This window comes from Bison bison, unplaced genomic scaffold (genome assembly GCF_000754665.1).
Source record: "Bison bison bison isolate TAMUID 2011002044 unplaced genomic scaffold, Bison_UMD1.0 scf7180017864531, whole genome shotgun sequence".
NCBI classification, from domain to species: Eukaryota; Metazoa; Chordata; class Mammalia; order Artiodactyla; family Bovidae; genus Bison; species Bison bison.
The window spans coordinates 202856-224561 of record NW_011495081.1 but is presented as its reverse complement, the minus strand read 5'-3'; the positions used below and the strand labels follow the sequence as shown (position 1 = coordinate 224561).

The following is a 21706-nucleotide window of genomic DNA, read 5'->3' as shown; positions in this document are numbered from 1 at the left end:
GCCAGAGAACATGTCTGCAGGCAGGGCCGAGTGTGTAGACACGCAGGCACGCGCGTGTCTGTGTCCCTGGGTCTGGGACACCTACACATTTAGGAATGTGTGTATCTGTGGTGGGCTTCCCAGCCGACGCTAGTGGTAAAGGACCCGCTGCCAAGGTAAGACATATGAGAGACGCAGGTTCAATCCCTGGGCCAGGAAGATCCCCTAGAAGAGGGCATGCCAACCCACTCCAGTATCCTTACCTGGAGAATCCCATGGACAGAGGAGCCTGGTGGGCTACAGTCCATGGGGTCACAATGAGTCAGACACAACCGAAGCATTATTACTAGTATCTGTGGCAAGAATTCATCCAGATGGATGGGGGAGCAAGTGTGTGCCCACATGGGGAACACGCTTTATGGTAGGCTGGTGCCCATCAGAGGATGAAAAAGAGCCCACAGAGAAGTTCCCACCCACCAGGCCTGGAGCTGGGGAGGGGCTGGGACAGGTGTCCCCCTCCCCGGGTGCCCACCTGGGCCTCACCATGGCCAAGTAGTTATAGTCCGTGGCCTGGCCCAGGCCCAGCTTCTTCTTCTGCTCCTCATTCATGCCCTCCAGCATGCAGTAGAACACGTGATAATTCCTTTCATCCGGGGCCTGAAAACATGGGCACAAGGTGTTGGGGGATGGGAGGGCAGGACGGGCCATCGGGCAGCAGACAATCAGACTATAAGCAGTTCACTGTTTTAACAAGTGTCTTCCATGAAAAAGTGCCCATGGGTGGGTTTCCTGATGGGATCCCAGGACCTGAGGCAAGCAAGCAGGAACACAGGGATAAGCAAGGCTCTGCAAAGTGCACCCCACACTCCCCACCCCGAGTCAGGGGCTCCTGCGCAGGGCTCAGGCCCACCTGGCGACAGACTCGTGACTTCTCCAGCAGGTACTGCTCGATCCTGGCGCCCTCGATGGCACCCCGCTTGTTGAAGTGGATGTCGATGTACTTCCCGAAGCGGCTTGAGTTGTCATTGCGGATGGTCTTAGCATTCCCAAACGCTGCAAGGGTCATGGGTCATGGGTCACGGTCAGTGTCAACTTCCCCCCTGCCCCACAGCCACCCAGCTCCTCCCTGAGAGCCCCAGTCCTACCTTCCAAGATGGGAGTTGCTTCCAGCACCTGCTGTTCAATCCACGAGTGCTGCCCGCTGATGGCCGCCAGGAACTGCAGGATCAGCTTCGTGCTCTCTGTCTTCCCTGCCCCAGACTCCCCACTGCAGAGGAGACACAGGCAGAGGTGGGACCCGTTACAGCTGCTGTCCCACTCCAATCAGCTCCTCATCAGTAAAATGGGCTGAAACTAAGGACCTTTCGGGGCTTCCCTGGTAGTTCAGATGGTAAAGAATCTGCCTGCATTGCGGGAGACCTGGGTTCAATCCCTGGGTTGGGAAGATCCCGTGGAGGAGGGCATGGTGACCCACTCCAGTATTCTTGCCTGGAGAATTCCACAGACAGAGGAGCCTGGTGGGCTACAGTCCATGGAGTCACAAAGAGTCAGACATGACTAAGTGACAAACACTTCACTTTCAAGGACTTTTCAAACCTGGGGAAGGTAAAAGGAGCTTGGTTAACTTTCCTTCCCCTCCATCCATACTGCCATACCGCATGGCATTAACTTTGTCAATTCTCTGTCAATTAAGCATGTCAATGCTTTGTTCTTTTATCCTCTGCCCAAGAGAGAATAGGAGCCTGAGATTGCAACTGACCATAATTTAACAGGAGCCAGCAGTAAGGTTGGCATCGAAAGCTAACATGAGCTCTGGTGACATTAATAAAGATATAAGGCCTGGGAAAGGGGAGGTGATTCTCTATAGTATGAGGCATTAGCAGGAGCATAGAGCAGGAGTTCTAGAGGCTGAGCCTGGAGCTCCATGCTGGTGCTGGGTGCCCACCTGATGATGCAGCACTGGTCACGGCTGTTGCGCTTCATATTGAAGTAGCAATTGTCAGCAATGGCAAAGATGTGGGGGGGCATCTCCCCAATCTTCTTGTTGGTATACTGGCGGATGTGTTCTGGCGAGTAGATAGAGAGCAGCTGGTAGGGGTTCACAGCCACCAAGATGGAGCCCGTGTAGGTCTGTGGACAACAAGGAACAGAGAGCTCATCCCTTCCTATGTGGGGGAGCTCTGATTCTAGAAAGCTCTCAGGCTCTGCCCTATTCCATCCCTCTGGAAGGCAGAGCACTGGCTTTGGTGTTGGAATCCTACCTCCCTATGAGCTGGGCAGGGGGTAGGGGGCGGTGTAGGCAGAGGGCTTCAGGTTAGCATTGGGGCAGCTCAGAGTAGGTGCTTAGAAACATTTGATGAAAGGAGGAAGCGGCGGGTGGAGGAGGGGGGCGGGGGAGGGAAGGAGGGTCTCAAAGCCTCGATTTCCTTATCTTTATCTGTAAAATGGGTATAATATAACTGTCTATGAAGATTAAAGAAGATAGTGGACTTTAAAATTCATAGCACCCTGCAGGTAATCCTCAAAGGCTGACTCCCACCTTTGCCTCCAAACCTTGCACCTCAAACTATGGGAGTGAAATTCACAAACTGGACCTTTCCAGAGTGGAGGAGATGGGTGGGTGAGAAGGGAATGGAATGAAGCCATCAAGAGCTAAAGGGGCTGGGTGGGCTCCTGTCTCTGCAGCACTGCCCCTGCACTCTGGGGAACAGAGCACCCCCAGCCACCCTAGGCAGTGTGGGCACAGGGACCAGACACACCTCAGAGAGCCTTCCGGGGGTTTCCCTCCTCGAGCTCCTTGGTTAGTGCACCTGGGTGCCAAAATTTCCTGCTGCGGACCCAGATCCTGCCACACAGGGGACAACGAGGCCTGGTCCTCCTGCCTCTAGGTCACAGTGAGGCCCTCAGGGGTTACTTCTCCTCTCCACTCCCCACTGCTCCCCCCTCCAATTGTAAAAGGTCATACCCAGCCTATCATTGGTGATGGATCTATTGACATTTGAGCCCAGATGGGCTGAAGAAAGTTGTGAGTTTGTAGGGAAGGGATCTGCCTCATCCATCCCCTCCCACCTGGGGCCGTGGGCATCACACCAGAGCCACAGCCACACCCTGGCAGCCTCAGCCCCTAGGCGGCCATGCAGGGAAAGCGCTGCTGCCAGCACCGCATACCAAGCCAGTGCCCACCCCAGGGCCAGCTGCACCGTGCAAAGCAGTCCTGGCCTGAGCGCCCCAAACCCAGGCTTCTGTCCTATCAGACACCGCCCTTCTGAGCCCCAGAGGACCCTCCTCTCCCCATCCTGGCTCTTCCTCTAAGTAGCCCATGCCAGAAGCAGCTGAGCCTCACCAGGCTGACCGCCTGACCGTGTGCCAGAGCCTGAGCAGCAGAGATGGGGCGGGATGGGGAAGGAGGCTGGAGGGGAGCTGCCAGGCCAAGTACATATGGAGAGCGGGAACCTGCTCTGTGCTACTCACCCGCCCTCCACAGTTAGTCTGAGGTTGGAAAGTAGGGACAAAAGAGAACTCGTCAGTGGGAATGGGGTGATAAGGATCTGCTCCACCAGCAACACCCAGCACAGCCCAGGTGAGTCTATTGGGCTGACTCCCCAGAGCAGGACCTGTCAACCTCTAGCCCCAGGGGGCCTCGGCCACTGTCCCCCACAGCTCAGTCCTGCCAAGCAGTGGGAATCAGCTAGATTATGGTCCCCAGGTGGGAGAGACAGCCACAAGAAACATCCCTGTGAATTTAAAAAGATGGTAATGATAACCCTGTATGCGAGATAGCAAAAGAGACACAGATGAATAGAGCAGTCTTTTGGACTCTGTGGGAGAGGGCAAGGGTGGGATGATCTGGGAGAATGGTGTTGAAATATGTATATTATCATATATGAAACAAATTGCCAGTCCAGGTTCGGTGCATGAGACGGGGCGCTCGGGGCTGGTGCACTGGGATGACCCAAAGAGATGGGATGGGGAGGGAGGTGGGCGGGGGGGTTCAGGATGGGGAACACATGTACACCTGTGGCAGATTCATGTCAATTTATAGCAAAACCACTACAATACTGTAAAGTAATTAGCCTCCAATTAAAATAAATAAATTTATATTTAAAAAAATCTAACTTAAAAAAAATCCCTGTGGCAAATCTCTACTTCTCTGTCTGTCCATCTGTAAAAGGGGTATGGTTAACACCCACCTCCCAAGGCTGCTGTAAAGACCAAAGGGCACAACCTTTGGACAGGTGCCTGGTGGAGAGCTGGCTGTCCACAAGCGCCTTCCTTTCTTCTGAGTATTTCCTTAACGGCAGGCATGGCTCTCAACCACTTGGCCCTTGATTGCCATGTGGTCTGAGGCCGACTGTGTGCTGTCGTTCAGGAACCCTCCCCTGAGGCACAAGGGAAAGCTGACACCCACACCTGACTGCCAGGGACGGGAGCCTGGGGCCAAGGGAACTCACCCCAGGCACACAGGAGGGACAGGGTGCAGGCAGGCAGAGGGCTCTCAGTGGGAATCAAGCACAGAGCCGTGAAAGGACAGGACATTTAGGAAGATGGCTAGGAAAAGGTCACCCTGACAGCCAGGGAGGATAAATAGCAGTTACAGAGGCTGGAGGCAGACGCGCTATTTCAAACCCAATGAACCGGTCAACGGGGGAGTCAAAGCCAGACCGAGGTGGCCCTGAGGAGAGGCTCGGTGACCAAGCACAGGGAGTGCACTGAGACACCACGAGGAGCCTTCCCGGGGCTGGGCCTGGACCCTTTCTCCCCATCACCCTTCTGTGGCCCTCTGTCCTCTGCCCACAGCCCAGAGGGCCCTCCCGAGCACTAGGCCCCTCAGCCCTCTGCCTCCTGGACATCCCCACTTGATGTCCCCCAGCCTGCCCAGACCACAGCCCACTCTCCCCTCCAACCCTGCTCCTCCTCTGCCTCCCAGCTCGGCCAACAGTGCCACCACTGTCCTTCACCACCATCTTCACCAGGGTGGGATGCTGGGGGAGGCTCCCCCTCCTTCCTAACAACCCACTTCTGTCCATGGACATGGCCATGTTCCTGGCCAGGCACCTCCCCTTGGACTCCCAGCTTCCACCATGCCCTCTACAATCTGTCCATCACTGGGAATCTGGGTCAGCTCTTTGAAAATCTGACCGTGTCATCCCCTGCTAAAAACCTTCAAGAGGTTCCCCGTGGCCTCAGGACAAAGTCCATATCCTTTCCCTGCCCACAAGACCCCTGAGCCCTGGCCCCTGATGGCCACAGCCCACAGACAGAGGCTCTCTTCACATTAAACGCTCAGTTAAAAACATCACACTCCATCCCCTTCCCCCTCACCCAGCTCATGCCCGATCATTCCTTTCATCCAAGAGATGACCGCTCCCTCCACAGGAAGCTGGCACCCTCCCATGTGACCCATCACAGCCTGCCTGGCTCCTTTCACTTGACCATCTGACTCCTCCATAATTCTGGTTCAAGGCCTCTGGCCCCAGCCTTGCTCTCCTCTCTACCTGGGGTCAGTACTATGCACAGTGCATAGGACATGCTCAGCAAGTGTTTGGTGAGTGAATGAAGAGTGACTAAATTAATGGATGGAGAAGAAATTCACTGTTGTCCACAGGAAGCAGCAAGGAAGGGAGCTAAGGGGACAAGGGTTAGTTGCTCAGTCATGTCCGACTCTCTGCAACCCCATAGACAATAGCCTGCCAGGCTCCTCTGTCCACAGAATTCTCCAGGCAAGAATGCTGGAGTGGATTGCCATGCCCTTCTCCAGGGTATCTCCTGCATTGCAGGCAGATTCTTTACCACCTGAGCCACCAAGAAAGTCCATAACGGGAGACCCCTGTCAGCAACACTGTGGCAACCCTGCCTGTGCTGATAGGAAGGATGGCCGGGGGCTGTGGCTAGTGGAAAAGCACACAGCAGTCTGGGCAGCAATGCTATCATATGTGTAGAAAAAATTTTAGCATAATTTAATATCACGGATATCATATATACATAGTCTTTCTCTTGGAGGATAGATAAGAAGTTAGTAGCAGTGGTTGCGTCTGTGGCAGAAGGAATACTTTCCAATCTGTAGCACCTGCACCCATTTCAAATTAAATAATGAAAAAGCCTCTTCCTTCAGAGAGAGGACTCACCTCAGCAGAGGAACAAGGACACACCCCCTGTCGAGCACAGGATTTGCAGCTCCCAGGCTATCCCTCCCTGTGCTGTCAGAAGGCCCCTGTGAGGCGTAGTTATGACGCTCCTTCTCAGATGGGAGAACTGAGCCTCCAAGAAGGGGCGGGACTTGCCAAGGTCACACAGCAGATAAGTGGGGAGTGGGATAATGGAGGGACCCTGGCACCAGAGCCCCGGCTCTCACCTCCCCACCTGGACTCCCCCAAATCCCAGGGATTCACCTGCAAGGCTGTGAGGCTGGTGGTAGGGGAGGCAGAAGAAGTGAGGGGCTTGGCCACTGCTGACAATGAGACTAAGGCCTCTCTCTGCACCTCAGCACGTGTCCACCCCCTTAGGCTCTGGGCACTGCTCTCTGAGCCCCTCTGGCCCTGTCTCTCCAAGGGTTCACGGTAAACAGAGGGTTAATGTCCACTCCCCAACACTGGCATTTTGTTAAGTCTCCAGTGATAAAGCCCACCCTGTGGGGCCGTGGGCTGGGGTAGGGAAGAGATAAGGATTATTCCTGAGTCAAGGACATAGCACACAGGTCCCTGGGGGGCCCCAAGCTCCAGGTGAAGATCAAGGAGCCTCTCTTGGCTCAGAGACACACCCCAGGAGGTACGGTAGGAACCCACCTCCTCCTCTGGGAAACCCCTGGGCCTGCTATCCCTGGGGCCTTCCGCTTACAGGCCATGGAGACCAAGATACACATACTATACCAACGTCACAGAGCTACCCAACCCATTGTACCAAAGGGGTGACAGAGACCAGAAATGAGTAGGGATTCTCCAAAGGCCACCTGCCAACACCTGGATCCAGGTCTCCCAGCTCCCAGACCAGAGCTCCAGTCCCTACTCAGCTTCAGCCCTGCCACCTGTTCCCTGAAAGACCCGGCAATGACCCCTGGCCTCTGGGACCACCCAATGAGAGGTTGCTGTTTACTCTTTAGTCACTAAGTCATGTCCAACTCATTGCGACCCCATGGACTGTAGCCTACCAGGCTCCTCTGTCCATGGGATTTCCCATGCAAAAACACTGGAGTGGGTTGCCATTTCCTTCTCCAGGGCATCTTTCCAACCCAGGAATCAAACTTATATCTCCTGCATTGGAAGGTGGGTTCTTTACCACTGAGCCACCAGGGTAACCCACATAAGGGGTACTATGAGGATTAAATCAGTTAATTCATGTAAAATACTTATAACAGTGCCTAGCATAAGTTGAAGACTCAATAAACATTATTCATGGTAGTCTTCTAGAGATTAAAAATGCTGCCTTATCTGTGTGCTAAGTTGCTTCAGTCGTGTGTGACTCTTTGCAACCCTGTAGACTGTAGTCTGCCAAGCTCCCCTGTCCATGCGATTTTCCAGGCCAGAACACGGGAATGGGTTGCCATTTCCTCCTCCAGTGGATCTTCCCAACCCAGATATCGAACCCACATCTCTTAGGTCTCCTGCACTGGTGGTGGGTTCTTTATCACTAACACCACCTGGGTGCTAAAATTACACTAAAACAAAAAGATTCATTTCTGCCATATTACTCAGATATATACAGTAGAGATTAAGACAAAATTGTTCTAAACCTCACTCATCATATAGTATCAATGCTATAAGCAACCAACATCTCAATCTCACAAAAAAGTTTACTAACCCAATACTAAGTACTCGTCTGACTCAACAGAAGCACACTGTGTCTTTTGGTATATCTGATATATTCTGAGTATTTGATATAGTGATCAAATGCAGAATCATGAACATGTATATAACCCCTTCTTCAGAAGTTACTGATACTTGGTGGAACCAATGCTACCATAGTCTTAACTCACAATCCTACTGTAAATTACTCTACAAATTATCTTACACTTGAAATTAACAAATACTAACCATTCCCACTAACCATTCCTTTGGAAGGAAAGTTATGACCAACCTAGATAGCATATTCAAAAGCAGAGACATTACTTTGCCGACAAAGGTCCGTCTAGTCAAGGCTATGGTTTTTCCAGTGGTCATGTATGGATGTGAGAGTTGGACTGTGAAGAAGGCTGAGTGCCGAAGAATTGATGCTTTTGAACTGTGGTGTTGGAGAAGACTCTTGAGAGTCCCTTGGACTGCAAGGAGATCCAACCAGTCCATTCTGAAGGAGATCAGCCCTGGGATTTCTTTGGAAGGAATGATGCTAAAGCTGAAACTCCAGTACTTTGGCCACCTCATGTGAAGAGCTGACTCATTGGGAAAGACTCTGATGCTGGGAGGGATTGGGGGCAGGAGGAGAAGGGGACGACAGAGGATGAGATGGCTGGATGGCATCGCTGACTCGATGGACGTGAGTCTGAGTGAACTCCGGGAGTTGGTGATGGACAGGGAGGCCTGGCGTGCTGCGATTCATGGGGTCGCAAAGAGTTGGACACGACTGAGCAACTGAACTGAACTGAACCAAACTGAACCATTCCCACTGCATCTTGGTCAAAGGGATTCCAGTTCACATTCTCAGGATATCGTGAAAGGACCTTAGACTTGAATGTTTGTCTCAGTGGTGTCTGCTCAAAATTTTCTCCTTCAGTTGAGAGGTTGCTAAGGGTCCTCTGAGGGCTCTGCCTCTCTTAGGGTGCCTGAGGCTAATTTACGGCCCTGGGGTGCTGTCCCTCAGGCTCCTGGAGGCAGACCAGCTGGAGTAGGCAAGCCCTGGGCAGACAGTCAGGGACAGAGCATCCTCCAGGCCCAAGGCTATGAGTGGCCGGGGTAATCTGAGGAAATCGCAGGTGCGTAGGGCTGTACCCAGGGTAACCTAAGCCATGAAGTAACCAGGGTTGCCATGGTTAGGGACAGGTACAGTTTCTGGGTGGGACAATAGCCCAGCTGCTTCTTCAAAGCCCTGGTCTAATCCTACTTCATCCATTCAGTCACAGAAGCATAGAGTCAGCAAGTCAAGGAAGCCTCCTTGAGCCCTGCAGTTCTGGAGTGCAGGACCCTGCACCAACAGACACCCTGAATCTTAGGTCCACAGACTACGCAAGCTGGGGACCTTCCAGGTGCTGTGGCTGGATTTCTGACCGTGAGTCTCTGAATGGGAAAGAGAGCTTAGACATCTCATGCGGGCTCCATCTCCATGCCCTCCCCACCCCCACTTCCTATCCCTCACCCTAAAATCAGTCAGAATGGTTACTAGCAAAACCTCTAATGAGCTAAATGGCACAGACTGCAGGGTTTTCTGGAGAATCCATAAATCTCTGGAATTCTTTTATTTGATCCCATAGTCAACCTAAGTAAGGCCATAACATCCAGGCTGATTTCTCTCCTGACTGCCTGCTAATCACACAGAGAAGAACATTAGTTGCTCAGTCATGTCCAACTCTCTGTGACCCCATGAACTGTAGCCCACCAGGTTCCCCTGTCTATGGAATTCTCCATGCAAGAACACTGGAGTGGGTTGCCATTCCCTTCTCCAGAGGATCTTCCCAACCCAGGGATCCAACCTGGGTCTCCTGCATTGCAGGCATATTTTTTTCCATCTGAGCCACCAGGGAAGCCAGCTAATTAGTCTACTGTGAAAACTTAACAAACCAGATTCACTGATCTGGGCAGTGAACAGAACTTCCTGAACTTTTGGGCAGTCCAGTGGTTAAGACTCTGTGCTTCCAATGCAGGGAGTGAAGCTTCAACCCCCAGTGGAGGAATTAAGATCTCATAAACTATATGGCGCATCCAAAAAAAAAAAAGATTTACTTATACCAGACTGTCTAAAATTTTTTCCTCTCTTCTCCCTTTTGGATCCTGTTTTTGCCTTTGTTCTTTGAATCAACCAACCGACTCCCTCACATAAGAGAAACCAGTTTGCTGGCAAAATCACTAAACTGTGTGCAAAAGAACCAACTACAAGCCTCAGAGTTATCCTTAGACATGGTATGCAGGGTCCCTGGTGGAGACAGCCCCCACTCAGCTCCTTCCTGTGAAGTTCCCCTCGACAGGAGACTACATCAGGACACGAGCTCTGCAGCAGCCTCCCTGGGCATGCAGGGGGACAGGTTCCTGCTCACCTCCAGACCCAAGCATCACACTCCACCCAGGCATGGGCGAGTGGCCATGGAGAGCCCCAGGTCTCTCCTGTGTCCACCTGCTATCCAAGGAGAGGAGGGGGCAGGGAACTGCCAAGAACTGGGGTGTTGACACCAGTGGTCCCGTGGGGTATCTCTGGCCTGGGCTCAAATCCTAGCCCCACCCCCCTGACTGGGTGATGCTGCTCATGTCTGGAGGTATCATCATGTCCTGCCCTCTGGATGAGGGAAGGAGTAAAAGGGGCTTTGTCAGTACTAAGGGGCTCCCTGAGAAAGCTGCTGCTACACAATCAACACATGTCCAGGGCCAGAGCACAGCTTGAGAGCCCAGAGCTGCAGAAGGACCCAGAGTGGGGAGGGGGGCTCCCCAGAAGCTGAGGTGCCACAATGCCAGGGCTTCTGAGGGCCCTGAGAACTCCTTGCTGTGCTTCCTCAGGCTCCCTCAGACTCTCCCGGCCCTGTCTCCCATTCACGGTCCTGACAACTCACTTGCCTGGCACGGTCCTGCCTCAGGTCTTCTGATCATGCAATGCCCCTTCCTGAATGCCATCTCTCCTGGCATTCAGGAAGGAAACTGGGAGTGAGTCCTCACTTTCACAGACCCTGTGTGACCAGCTCTGCACTTATCACCCCACGTCCCCTGAGCATGACTGGCCTGGGGACCTGCCTCAGGAAGTTCCCTCCAGCTCTTTCGTTGTTGTACATCCATGGCTTCCTTTGCCCCTGAGCTGCTCAGGCCAGAGACATGCAGTGACCCCAGCACACAGCTCTACAACTCAGCCTTGTGAAGCCTCAGTTTCCCTTTCTGTAAAATGGGACTATGGGGCTAGATCAGCCATTCTCAGAGAAGGCTGAGATCCCTGAGGATTCCCAGGATCCTTTCAGGAAGTCCATAAAGCCTTGTCCTTTCCACCAGCATATCTGTGAGGCCAGATTTTCTTCATATACTTCAGCCAAAACTATATCACACCAGTATGGATGTGTGGCAGAAAATCAGGTTGTCTTCTATTGAGTTGGCCAAAAAATTCAGAAGCAAACAAACTTTTTGGCCCACCATAATATTAAGTCAGATACTAAAGATATTTGAATTTGAAAACCTGTAAAACAGTGCCACTCTTCTCATTAATTTTCTTATACTGACAAATGTATTTTCTTAAAAATATGCTATGTTATTCTGTAATGGATTTTTGTGGTCATTTTTTAATGAATTAATAATTTTAAATGTCCTGGTTATAATTTGTAATATGGTAAATATCAATAGATATGACATACATAAACAAAAGCTCTTTGAGGCTCTCAGTAATATTTAAGAGCATAAGGGGTTCCTGAGGCCAAAAAGTGTGAGGATCTCTAGACTAATGGTCTTGATGGGACCATCGTGTCCTGATGGTATCTGAGCTTACCTCTTGGGATCAACTCAGTCCTGGCTGAGTGAGATGTTCTTTATTTGTCCTCATGAGTTTCAAGGTGAGAAAGTGTGACATGTGTGTATGACAGGTTCTAGTATCAAGGTTTTGGGGTATCCAGGAGCATGTTTCATCCTCCATCCCCTTCCTGAGGATACAGACTTCCAGCCCATCCTCCTCTTGACTTTGGAAGATCCATGGCAGGTCCTGATCCCACCGCAAACCCAGGGAAAACCACAGATCCCCCATCCCTGGGCAAAGCACCAAGCCTGTTGCCCTCCCCTGCCTGGTCTAGTCTCCCAGCAGTTTCAGCAGTCTCCCTACAGAGCCACAGGAACCTGTGGGAAAAACTTCCCGTTCTGCAATCACAGACCACACAAGAAAGTGTTAGTCACTCAGTCGTGTCGGATCCTTTGTGACCCCATGGACTGTAGCCTGCCAGGCTCCTCTGTCCATGGGATTCCCCAGGCGAGAACACTGAAGGGGGTTGCCATCCAGAACAGAAGAGAAAATAAGCCACAGACAGAGCGGCTGTGGGCAAGGGCTGACTCCCTGATCCCAGCAGGCCAGCTGCGGAGGCGGGGCGGGGCGGGGCTACAAGTGGAAGGTGGGCGGGGCGGCTGGCTGGTGGGGCAAGACTCACGTAGATGAGATGGTCTCGGTATCTAATGAGCAGGTTGCGCAGGATGCCGGCTTCATTGAGGTCCCCCAAGCGGATCATGTCCTCCACGCCGTGGACTGAAGTGGGGTGCATGGGCTTGATGTGCGTGGCGTTCTGCGGGGAAATCCAGTGTTCCTGCGGAGATGCCCAGTGGATAACGTCAGCTCGTCCTCCTGGGACACAGGCTGCACTCTGCCAGGGAAGGGTCCCTGGAGGGACGGGAACCCCGGATATCTGCGACCCCATAAGGGCCTCGTCCTCTCCTGCGGCCAAACACAATCAGTTCTAACAGGTTGACTCCCACGAGTAAAAGTGATACCACCTACCCTTAACCTCCATGGAGCGCTCTTCCTCCTCTTAGGAAATTCTCTTTTGCAGACCTTAGAGGTGGGCACGGCAGGGACTTTGGCCCTACCTTGTGGCCGTCATAAAAGGGATTAGTCCCTCCAGTCAGTTTATAGGATGGAGTGAAAAGTGTAATAATTGGAGTTAGACTTGACCTCAAATCCAAACTCCAGTAAACAGTAGTACAAAAAGTTACTCGGATAGTGCAATACTACTGCACTATCTCCTGCTGCCACGGGGTGGCAGATGGTTGCACATCTGGGCAATTGCCTTGGCTTGTTCATAGAGCTTGCAAAGCCCTGGTTTCCTCTGACTGTTGGAATCCTCACCTCCCCATGGAGGTCTCCAGCACCCTCTACTCACAATCCTCACCTCTCAGAGAAATGGGAATCGCCCCTGTGCTCTGTAGTATGGCTATAACCTGAGTCAAACCTCCAAAGACCTCTGGGTCCCTCTCCCTATTCCCAAATACCAGAACCATAGGAGCCTGAGGACCAGGCAGGAGTCAGGGTTCCCACGGCTGGGTCAGGGCCTCCTCTAGGCACCCCCACACCCCGGGTCTCCCACTGCAAGGCAGTGGTCACACTGGGTTACCATTGTGTGAACACGGTTCTGGCCCTGACCCCTCAATTTTCCCCAAGTCTGGGCGGTTAGGTTCCATGTTTGCTATAGCCTGGTTCACAGTGCTTCAAACAGGGGCCAGGCACAAAGACAGGGCAGAGAATTCCTGATGAACAGATGGCTGACTTCTGACTACTAGGAACCAAATCTGAATTAAAAGCCAAGTCCTAGTCATGGAGAGAGCCCACAAGTCCCCTATTCCAGCTCCCTTACTTTACATGAGAAAACAGGATCAGAAGACCAAGGCCCTCAAAGAGCTCAAGGACAGGCTAGCCATTGCCAATGACTCCAGTTTCCCTGGCATTTCAAGGCACTTCCTGGGCCAGGGGCATTGCATTCCAGGTCAGGCCCTCACACAGCCCTGACGTGAATAGGCTGGATGGCAAGATCAGAGAACCCTCCTAGACTTTCCAATCCCGGGTGGAACATTCCTCTCTTCCATCCCATTTCTTGATAAAAGTTGATCCAATTGGAAAATTCCCTTTCCCTACTTGGTCCTAGGCCCTAGCATGGGCCAGAGGGGAGACCTTGCCAGGCAGGCTGTCTGCCTTCCCCACTCGACCCCAGCCTGTTTCCATAATTCCTCCACAGGACACTTCAGCCCAGAGTTAAGAGGTAGTTCAGCCTCCGCAAGACCCGTAGCCCTGTGCATGTCAGTTTGCTTCCCTGAACCTCTACGACCTCATCTACGAAATGGGGATGAGAATAACAATCCCCTTTTCTTAGGGATGTTGGGAGGGTTAATAGATATGATAATGGTCAACTTTTGTTTCACTCCTGTCAGATCTAAAAAGCCCTAGTACCTGGTAACTGATCAACCAATCCTGGGTATTATCACTCTAATGCCTTCTAGTTTTTGTTGCAAAAGAGGTGTATATTCTCATTTGTTCCTCTTAACATTGCATCATGGAATTACTGGCCCTGTTTTACAGTGAGGCTGTACACTGGAGAGGTAGAGTGCTCTGCTCAGTTAAATGGCAGAGCTGAGCCTCTCCCCACTCCTTTCCTGCATGGAGAGTCACACAGCTGAGGTCAGCACCCCTCAGGTCAATGTCCACAGACAGCTACCACACAGACCAAAGTGTAACCAGGACAGAAACTGAGGCCTGGCCCTGAAGGTATACCAGGGAGAGACACAGAGGGCCTGGGGACACATTTGGGAAAGAGCTGACCTGGCAATGAATTCAGAGAGACAGGGACCATGTGCTCTGCAGAGGAGGGGAAGAAGGGGATGTCCAGCAATAAGAATGGCTTGGACAAAAGCAGAATATTAGCACTTCAGTGAAGATGGGAACCGTGGCCTCTCATTGATTCAGCACATCTTCATAGAGAAACTTCTCTAGGGAGAGCTTCATCGTGCTCCAGGGAACCAGATGTGACTCACCTGGCCTCAGGTTGGGGGAGTCTGTGGCAGACAGAGAAGTCAAAGATGATAGCTTGGAGGTGGAGCAGGGAGGGAATGGGAGTGGGAAAAGCTGGTGAAAGAAGAGGCCAGAAACCGCCATCCCTCCACCCGCCCGGGCCCAGCACCACCGAAGCAACGCAGGCCCCATCCTGTTCCCAGCCAGTCAGTCACATTCCTCCCCACTCTGCAGCCCCCATTCTCAGGGCCTCTGTGGGGGCGAGTGGGAGTGGATCTCTGGGATCTGGTGACACAGTTACGGGACACCATCTGACATGCAACATGACCCAGGTGAAACTCAAGCCTGCAGGCAGAGTCCCTGGGCCCCACCCTGGGGGTTCCAGGCTGGTTCCTGGACCTATCTGTGCTGCCAGCCAAACCCGGGCCCCCGTTCTGCACCTACAACCTCACAGGGGCTTCCTAGAGGGCCCTGGAACTGGAGCCTGTGGGATGACACTGTGGCACTCTGCTTTTAAAGCCCAGGGGACAAAAGTGTGGTTAACAGAACCGGAGCTCCAAAGTCACCACTGAGATGTCAGGAGAGGAATCACACACACGGGGCTGGAGGCCCGGGATCCTGGCCCCTCACGCAGCATCCCTCACTAGCTCACTAGTGTGAGTGGCCCTGGGGTCCCTCCCTGGACTCCAGTTTCCCCTTGAGGTCACAGAGGCTGTCCTCCCTGCCCTTCACACACACTGTGAGGACTTAAAAACAGAACTTGGGTCAAAGGGCTTTGCAAACCCCAAAGCTGGTACCTCTGGAGGCTGCAGGGATAAATAACAGTGATGCCCCCACCTTTCCACAGCCAGTACTGGGCCTCCAGGATCCAGAGCCCATCCCAACCCCCAACAGAGCCTTCTTCTCCAAGTCACTGCACCCTTTCACTTCCATCAGACTTGGAGGCTAAGACAGGACTCTCTCTATATCCCCAGCACCACCCAAAGCATTGGGTACAACCCAAATTATGGTGAACTGAATCTCCCCGGTCCCTCACGTCTCTACCAAACCACAGCCTTATACTCCACACCACATTTACACATGCCCCCGCCACATACACATGTGTCATGCCCATGAACACACGTCCAGAGTTCCCAGGCTTCCCCTCTTCCAGGCCACCCACCCATCTTCTCTAAGACTGGACCCTGACTTTAGACCTTTCCTTCCATCCCCAAGGCCCCACTCTCACTGCCTCTGAAATTTACAATTCCAGTGTCCCTTTCCGTCAGAGTCACGAGAGATAAAGGGTTCAACTGTTAGACTGATTCCCGGGCAGCACTGGGGTGGACAGTGGATTCATCTGATGCTGTAACCCCACAGAACCAGACTGGCTGTTTTCAGAGCACCTCCCCATTTTCTGAGTCAATAACCCTGTGAGATAGTTGTCGTTATCTCCATTTTATAGAAAGGGAAACGGGTTCAGAAGGGAAAGAGATTTGGCCAAGGTTGCATAGCTTGGGCATCAAGTGGGCAGGATGGGATTTAAATCCAGTCTCTCTGATCCCAAAGCATCCGTGAACCCAAGGAGCGCCCAGGCTAGTGCCACCTCCCTGCCCCCACCATATACACTCGCACGTCCACACAGACACACATCTCTAATACCAGGCAGAATGGACCGAAGTATTTATGGAAATTAGAACAAGTATCATGGGGCAAAAGCGAGGTTCCTTCTCATGGGGGCCGTCGGGAAAGCTCCATGGAGGAAGGGAGCTCTGAGAGGCAGAAGTGGGGCCCAGGAACTGTCTCCACCCCCCCGAGGCCGGTCCCTGCTAGGTACCTGTGTCAGGTCACTGCCAGCCTGTGCCCCTGTCCAGGCACAGGGGCGGGATGGTAACAGGCTACTCACATTGCCTTCATCGTCCACCACCTGGATCTGCCCAGAATCACAGAGCTTCACCACCGCTCCAATGGGCACATCAAACTCCTGTCCGGATCTCAGGTCCATCCAGACGTAGTCGCCCTGTGGGTGAGAGAGTCCCAGGTGAGCAGAGAGGGGCATCAGGAACACCTTCCGAGCAGTGCTGTGCCCACCCCGACCACCAGCGGCTCTTGCGTCGACCACAGAAGAGGAAAGAGAACCAGCACTCGTGGAAGCCTTGGTGCCTGGTCCTCGGTTGGGCACTTACACAGTGTCATGACTGTCCCCAGTTTACAGACGAATAAGCAGAGGCTCAGAGAGGGGAACAGCTGAGATCACACAGCTAAGCAGCTTCAAACCCAGGCCTGCCCAAAGCCCGGCTCTCCCCAAGGCTCTACATCACATACAGGGACAGTAGACACATTGAGGTTTAGGCAGAAACACCGAAGCACCCAAACCACTTCCCCTCCGTACTAAAGGAGTAGTTCCCCCAGACATTCAAACAGCCTCCATCACCTCCAAGGTCAACACTCACAGTCACAGCTATGACCTCCCTGCAGTGACACTGCTGGGCCCCGTGACACACGTGGACATCGCTCTCAGCCACACTGTCTCCTGGCTTGTGGGGACAGCCCAACAGTATCTCTTGGGGGTGGGCAGAGCGTCACATCTGTATCCCTTGCAGCATCTGGCACAGGGCCTGGCTCTCACTACATGCTCAGTGAGCATGCACGGAAGCCACATCTACAGCCCAGAGTCAGAGAATGGATTTAGAAGAACTGCCTTTCAGCACTGGCATCAAACACGCATGTACTGAGCACCTACTAGGTACAAGGCACCGATGGATCTAAATGCTGGGGATCAAGCAGTGAGCATGGAGTCCACATTCTAGTTGGGAGGAGCCAGAAAAAATACTGAGGAAGTACATTCGGGTTGGAAGGAGGCAGAAAACAAGCACCTGAGCAAGTAATAGTCACTTGGGATAGCTGTAGTGTGGTGATGACAGTGATCCCAGTGCTGGAGAATGACCAAGCCAGCCAAGCAGAGATCCAGTAGCTGGGGAAGCCACTCTGTGGAGGAAACCTCTGAACTGAGACCTGAAGGGCGAGAAGCAGACAGGCTAGGAAAGAGCAAGGGTAGAAATCTGGGCAGAGGAAATGACAAGGGCAAAGGCCCTCAGGCAGGAAGGAAGGACTGATGAGAGAGAGGCGGACAAGAACCAGGACTCATAGACTCTTATTCACCTGGAGGTAAAAGCTGAATTTTATTCTAATCTTAAGAAGAGTGTTCTTTTTGGTGGTTCCCAAATTCCCTAGAGGGTAAAAGAACCTGGACATTCTAATGAAAACATCAAGCGGCAGTTAGAAACGTAACAGCGGCTAAAATTGATTCACAATGAAATGAGCCCATGGGAATGGCCCAGTGCAAATAGCTCTGGGCTATGAGACTGGGTTATTGATATTTCTCCCGGATAGTTCTCAAGAGAAGACTCTTGAGAGTCCCTTGGACTGCAAGGAGACCCAGCCAGTCCATTCTGAAGGAGATCAGTCCTGGGGTTTCTTTGGAAGGAATGATGCTAAAGCTGAAACTCCAGTACTTTGGCCACCTCATGTGAAGAGCTGGCTCACTGGGAAAGACTCTGATGCTGGGAGGGATTCGGGGCAGGAGGAGAAGGGGACGACAGAGGATGAGATGGCTGGATGGCATCGCTGACTCGATGGACGTGAATCTGAGTGAACTCCGGGAGTTGGTGATGGACAGGGAGGCCTGGCGTGCTGCGATTCATGGGGTCGCAAAGAGTCGGACACGACTGAGCGACTGATCTGATCTGATCTGATGAGACTGGGTTTGGGGACCTGCTTGGGACCTCAGACAAGTCCCTGACCTCTTTGAACCTCAGTTTCCACATGCCTCAGTGAGGGGTGGGCTTGTTGAGTACCAAAGCCAACTTGCCACTGTTTCAGCTTCGTGTTCCCATCAGAACCAACTACTTTTCAGCCCCAGCTGACACTATGAACTTCCCTTCGTGGGAGGTCAGCACATGTTAGAAACATGCTAGCTGCAAACCCAAGCTTTCTCCCAGAAAAACTAAGAAACTTTGGAGAGCCTTTGGGAGGAGAGGAGAACTCATGTGTTTGCTGAGTATCTACTGTTGCCCAGGCTGTATGGTTACTTCCCATAAACTGCCCTGTTTAATGCTCATGACTGCTTTAATCCCAAATCCAAGCTATGTTTCCTGCCACACTCCATGCCCTCTCTAAGTGCTGACCCAGGACCACCGGACACACCCCTGCCCAGGCTATTCTGTTCCACATCCCCTCCTCCCCTCCCCATCTTTCCACTGAGTGGACATTTATCCAAGAGCAAACAGCAACTCTTCCCAACCCCTCCTCACTGCCCCACCTCTTTCCTCCTCCTCTCCACCCCCTGAAGAGTTAGTTCAGTCATTTGGAGCACATTTGTGGAGAGCCTGCTGTTTCATTCCAGTTTCATTCCAGACTCTGGGGACAGAGCAGTGAAGGGAAAGCAGAGGGTCTAGTAAGGGGAGCCCCAGGTTGACGCTAGATGAGGGGGCACTCGGAGGATGTGGGCATCGGGCACATAGGGTCCCATGAGACATGGACGAAGTTGGACATTAAGTAGGACAAGAAGCTACTGGAAGATTTGAAGCAGGAGAGGGTGACACGATGCATTTACACTTTTAAAAACTTCATCCTGAGAAGAGAACCCAGGCATTCCTCCAGACTCCAGGCCCCTGGGCTTGCCTCTTACAGCCTGCACCAGGCTGGGTCATCACTGTGTGTGCCCACTCCTCGCTAGCCTGCAGCCCCCTGAGGGCAGGGCCTATCTGAGTCTTCCGTCTGTGATTCCCCAGAACCAAACATAGAGAAACTCTCTCAATGAGAAAGAGAATCAGAATGTGAGAGTGTGTGTGTGTGAGCATGGGTGTGAGTGTGTAAGAGGGAGCACATGACAGAGTTCATGTGTGTGAGAGAGAAAGAGAGAGACTACCTGATTCCCGGAGGCTGGCAGTGGCACCAGGACATTGCTCTCTGCACACTCAATACCCCTGCAGCAGGCCAAGTAGTGACTGACATGCTTCCCTGGAATTAACCATCTCACTGAACCTCATCACAACACTTCGACAGAGGATTCCACCTCTACTTCATCTCCTCAGAGAGGTCAAGACCCATGCCCGAGGTCACACAGGTGTTTTGTGGTAGAACCAGGAATGAAGCCCAAGACTGGCAAACTCCAAATCCAGTCCGGTCTCCCAACACCCCCACCCTAGGGCCCCGCCCTGAGCCCAGTTCTGCAAAGAACAGGAAACACTAATAGGGTTCCTGCCTGGAGATGCTTAGTGGACTCAAAATGCAAACTGGAAGCTCCAGCTGGGGGCACCAAAGCAAACAGAAGTGACTTTAGAACCCTCCTAGCCAAGGACTGTCATCAGGAGGGCAATGACTTGATTTTCTCTTCTCTTGATCTGAACTTGAGGAAAGAAGCAAAAACGGCAGCTAAGAGGCTTCCAAGAGGACTCGGGGAGCTGAGAACCTCTGAGAAGACAGTTACCACTGTCCCATGGAAAGTACTTGGGGCATGAGAGTGCAGCTGGATTGTAAGGGTCCCCATTTTACAGATGAGGAAACTGAGCCCAGAGAGAGAAAGTAATTTGGCCACCACCACTCATCAGATCAGTTACTCATGAGACTGCAAACAACTGCAAGGCAGAGCCCTATCCCAAAACAAGGTGGGTCAGGAAATGCTGATGGGTGAAGGAAGGAGGGGAGGAGGGAAGACGTAAAAGAACACAACACTTTTTTGAGGGGCAGGAGGAGAGGATAGGAGCGTTGGGCTCAGGTCTAGCCCCATTGGCTTCTCCCCACAACCGGACTCCAGGCAGCCTGTGACTGCATCTGGCCCCATTCCTACAACCCTACCACCCCATTGTCAGGAGAACCCCACTGGGGAGCTTTCCCCCAATCAAAAGTTCTATTTGTGAGACTCCTGCCCCTGTGTGGCTATGTAAACTGGAGAAAGTAACAGCTTCTCCACCATCAGATGAGCAGCTCCCAGCCCCCACACAGTGGCTTCCTAGATGGATTTGCCTAAATGTCCTCAAGGGCACTTCACAACCCTAGCCCACACCCACCACAAACCATGGTAGAGTTCTGGATCCAGGTCCCAGTTCTGTCACCAATGCTGTGTGACTTTGGCTAAGTCTTTCTGTCTCTCTGGGCCTTAGTGTTCCCCAGCCTTAAAATGGAAGGAGTCAGTGCTTGGAAAGATAAGAGACCCATGCAAAGAGGAGTTGTCCTTGATGTCCACTTGCCTTCCCCCTAGGCATGAACCCAGAATCAGATCAATACTGACTCCCCCGCAAGGCCTTAGTCTCTTGGGCCTCCCTCCTTCCCTGGGGAAGGGTCTGAGGTTCAATCCCTGTTTGTGGAATGAAAACCAGTATGTTTTAGCACATATCCCCGCCTCTCCCCCAACTTAGGTGCTTCCCTGGTGGCTCAGCAGGTAAAGAATTCCCTAGTGCAATGCAGGAGACCGAGAAGAAGAGGGTTCGATCCCTGGATGGGGAAGATCCCCTGGAGAAGGGCATGGCAACCCACTCCAGTATCTTGCCTGAAGAATACCATGGACAGAGGAGCCTGGTGGGCTACAGTCCATGGAGTCGCACAGAATCAGACACGACTGAAGAACCTGAGCACGCAGGCTGCTCTTCCCTGGGATTCTCCAGGCAAGAATACTGGAGTGGGTTGCCATTTCCTTCTCCAGTGCATGAAAGTGAAAAGTGAAAGTGAAGTTGCTGGGTCCTATCTGACTCTTCCGGACCCCATGGACTGTAGCCTACCAGGCTCCTCCCTCCAAGGGATTTCCCAGGCAAGAGTACTGGAGTGGGGTGCCACTGCCTTCTCCAGAGCACGCAGGCATCCCCTCCTTTATCCTCATAATCACTCTGGGACACTGGTGGTCTTAGCCCTGTTTTCACAGGTGGGAAAGATGGTCCGACTGACTTGCCAGAGGGGTGGGTGAGTATGGAAGTGTTCGGTTGCTAACCTTCAGGGAAGGAGGGGCCTCACAGGCCAGGCTTTCCTTCTACCAGCTAGTAGGTGGAGGGCACCTGGAAACGCTCCCTGCTCTGGACCAGGGCAAAGGCAGGGAATCCCCTTCTGGGCACCTCCCGTTTTCCAGCTGCAGAAGCTCCCGGCTCGGAGGGGAAGAGAGATCGGA

The 21706-nt window shown here is 52.6% G+C and overlaps 1 protein-coding gene across 1 annotated transcript in view; it reads right to left on the bottom strand.

Annotated features, from left to right (window-relative positions):
- MYO7A (myosin VIIA) overlaps nt 1-21706 on the bottom strand; it is a 107839-nt gene that overhangs the window by 74821 nt on the left and 11312 nt on the right. The window contains exons 3-8 of the mRNA XM_010831775.1: nt 16454-16567; nt 12224-12376; nt 1925-2109; nt 1125-1246; nt 890-1032; nt 523-636 (exon numbers count right to left, since the gene is read on the bottom strand). Coding sequence (XP_010830077.1) covers nt 523-636; nt 890-1032; nt 1125-1246; nt 1925-2109; nt 12224-12376; nt 16454-16567 — 831 coding nt within the window. The remainder of the gene's footprint in view (nt 1-522; nt 637-889; nt 1033-1124; nt 1247-1924; nt 2110-12223; nt 12377-16453; nt 16568-21706) is intronic.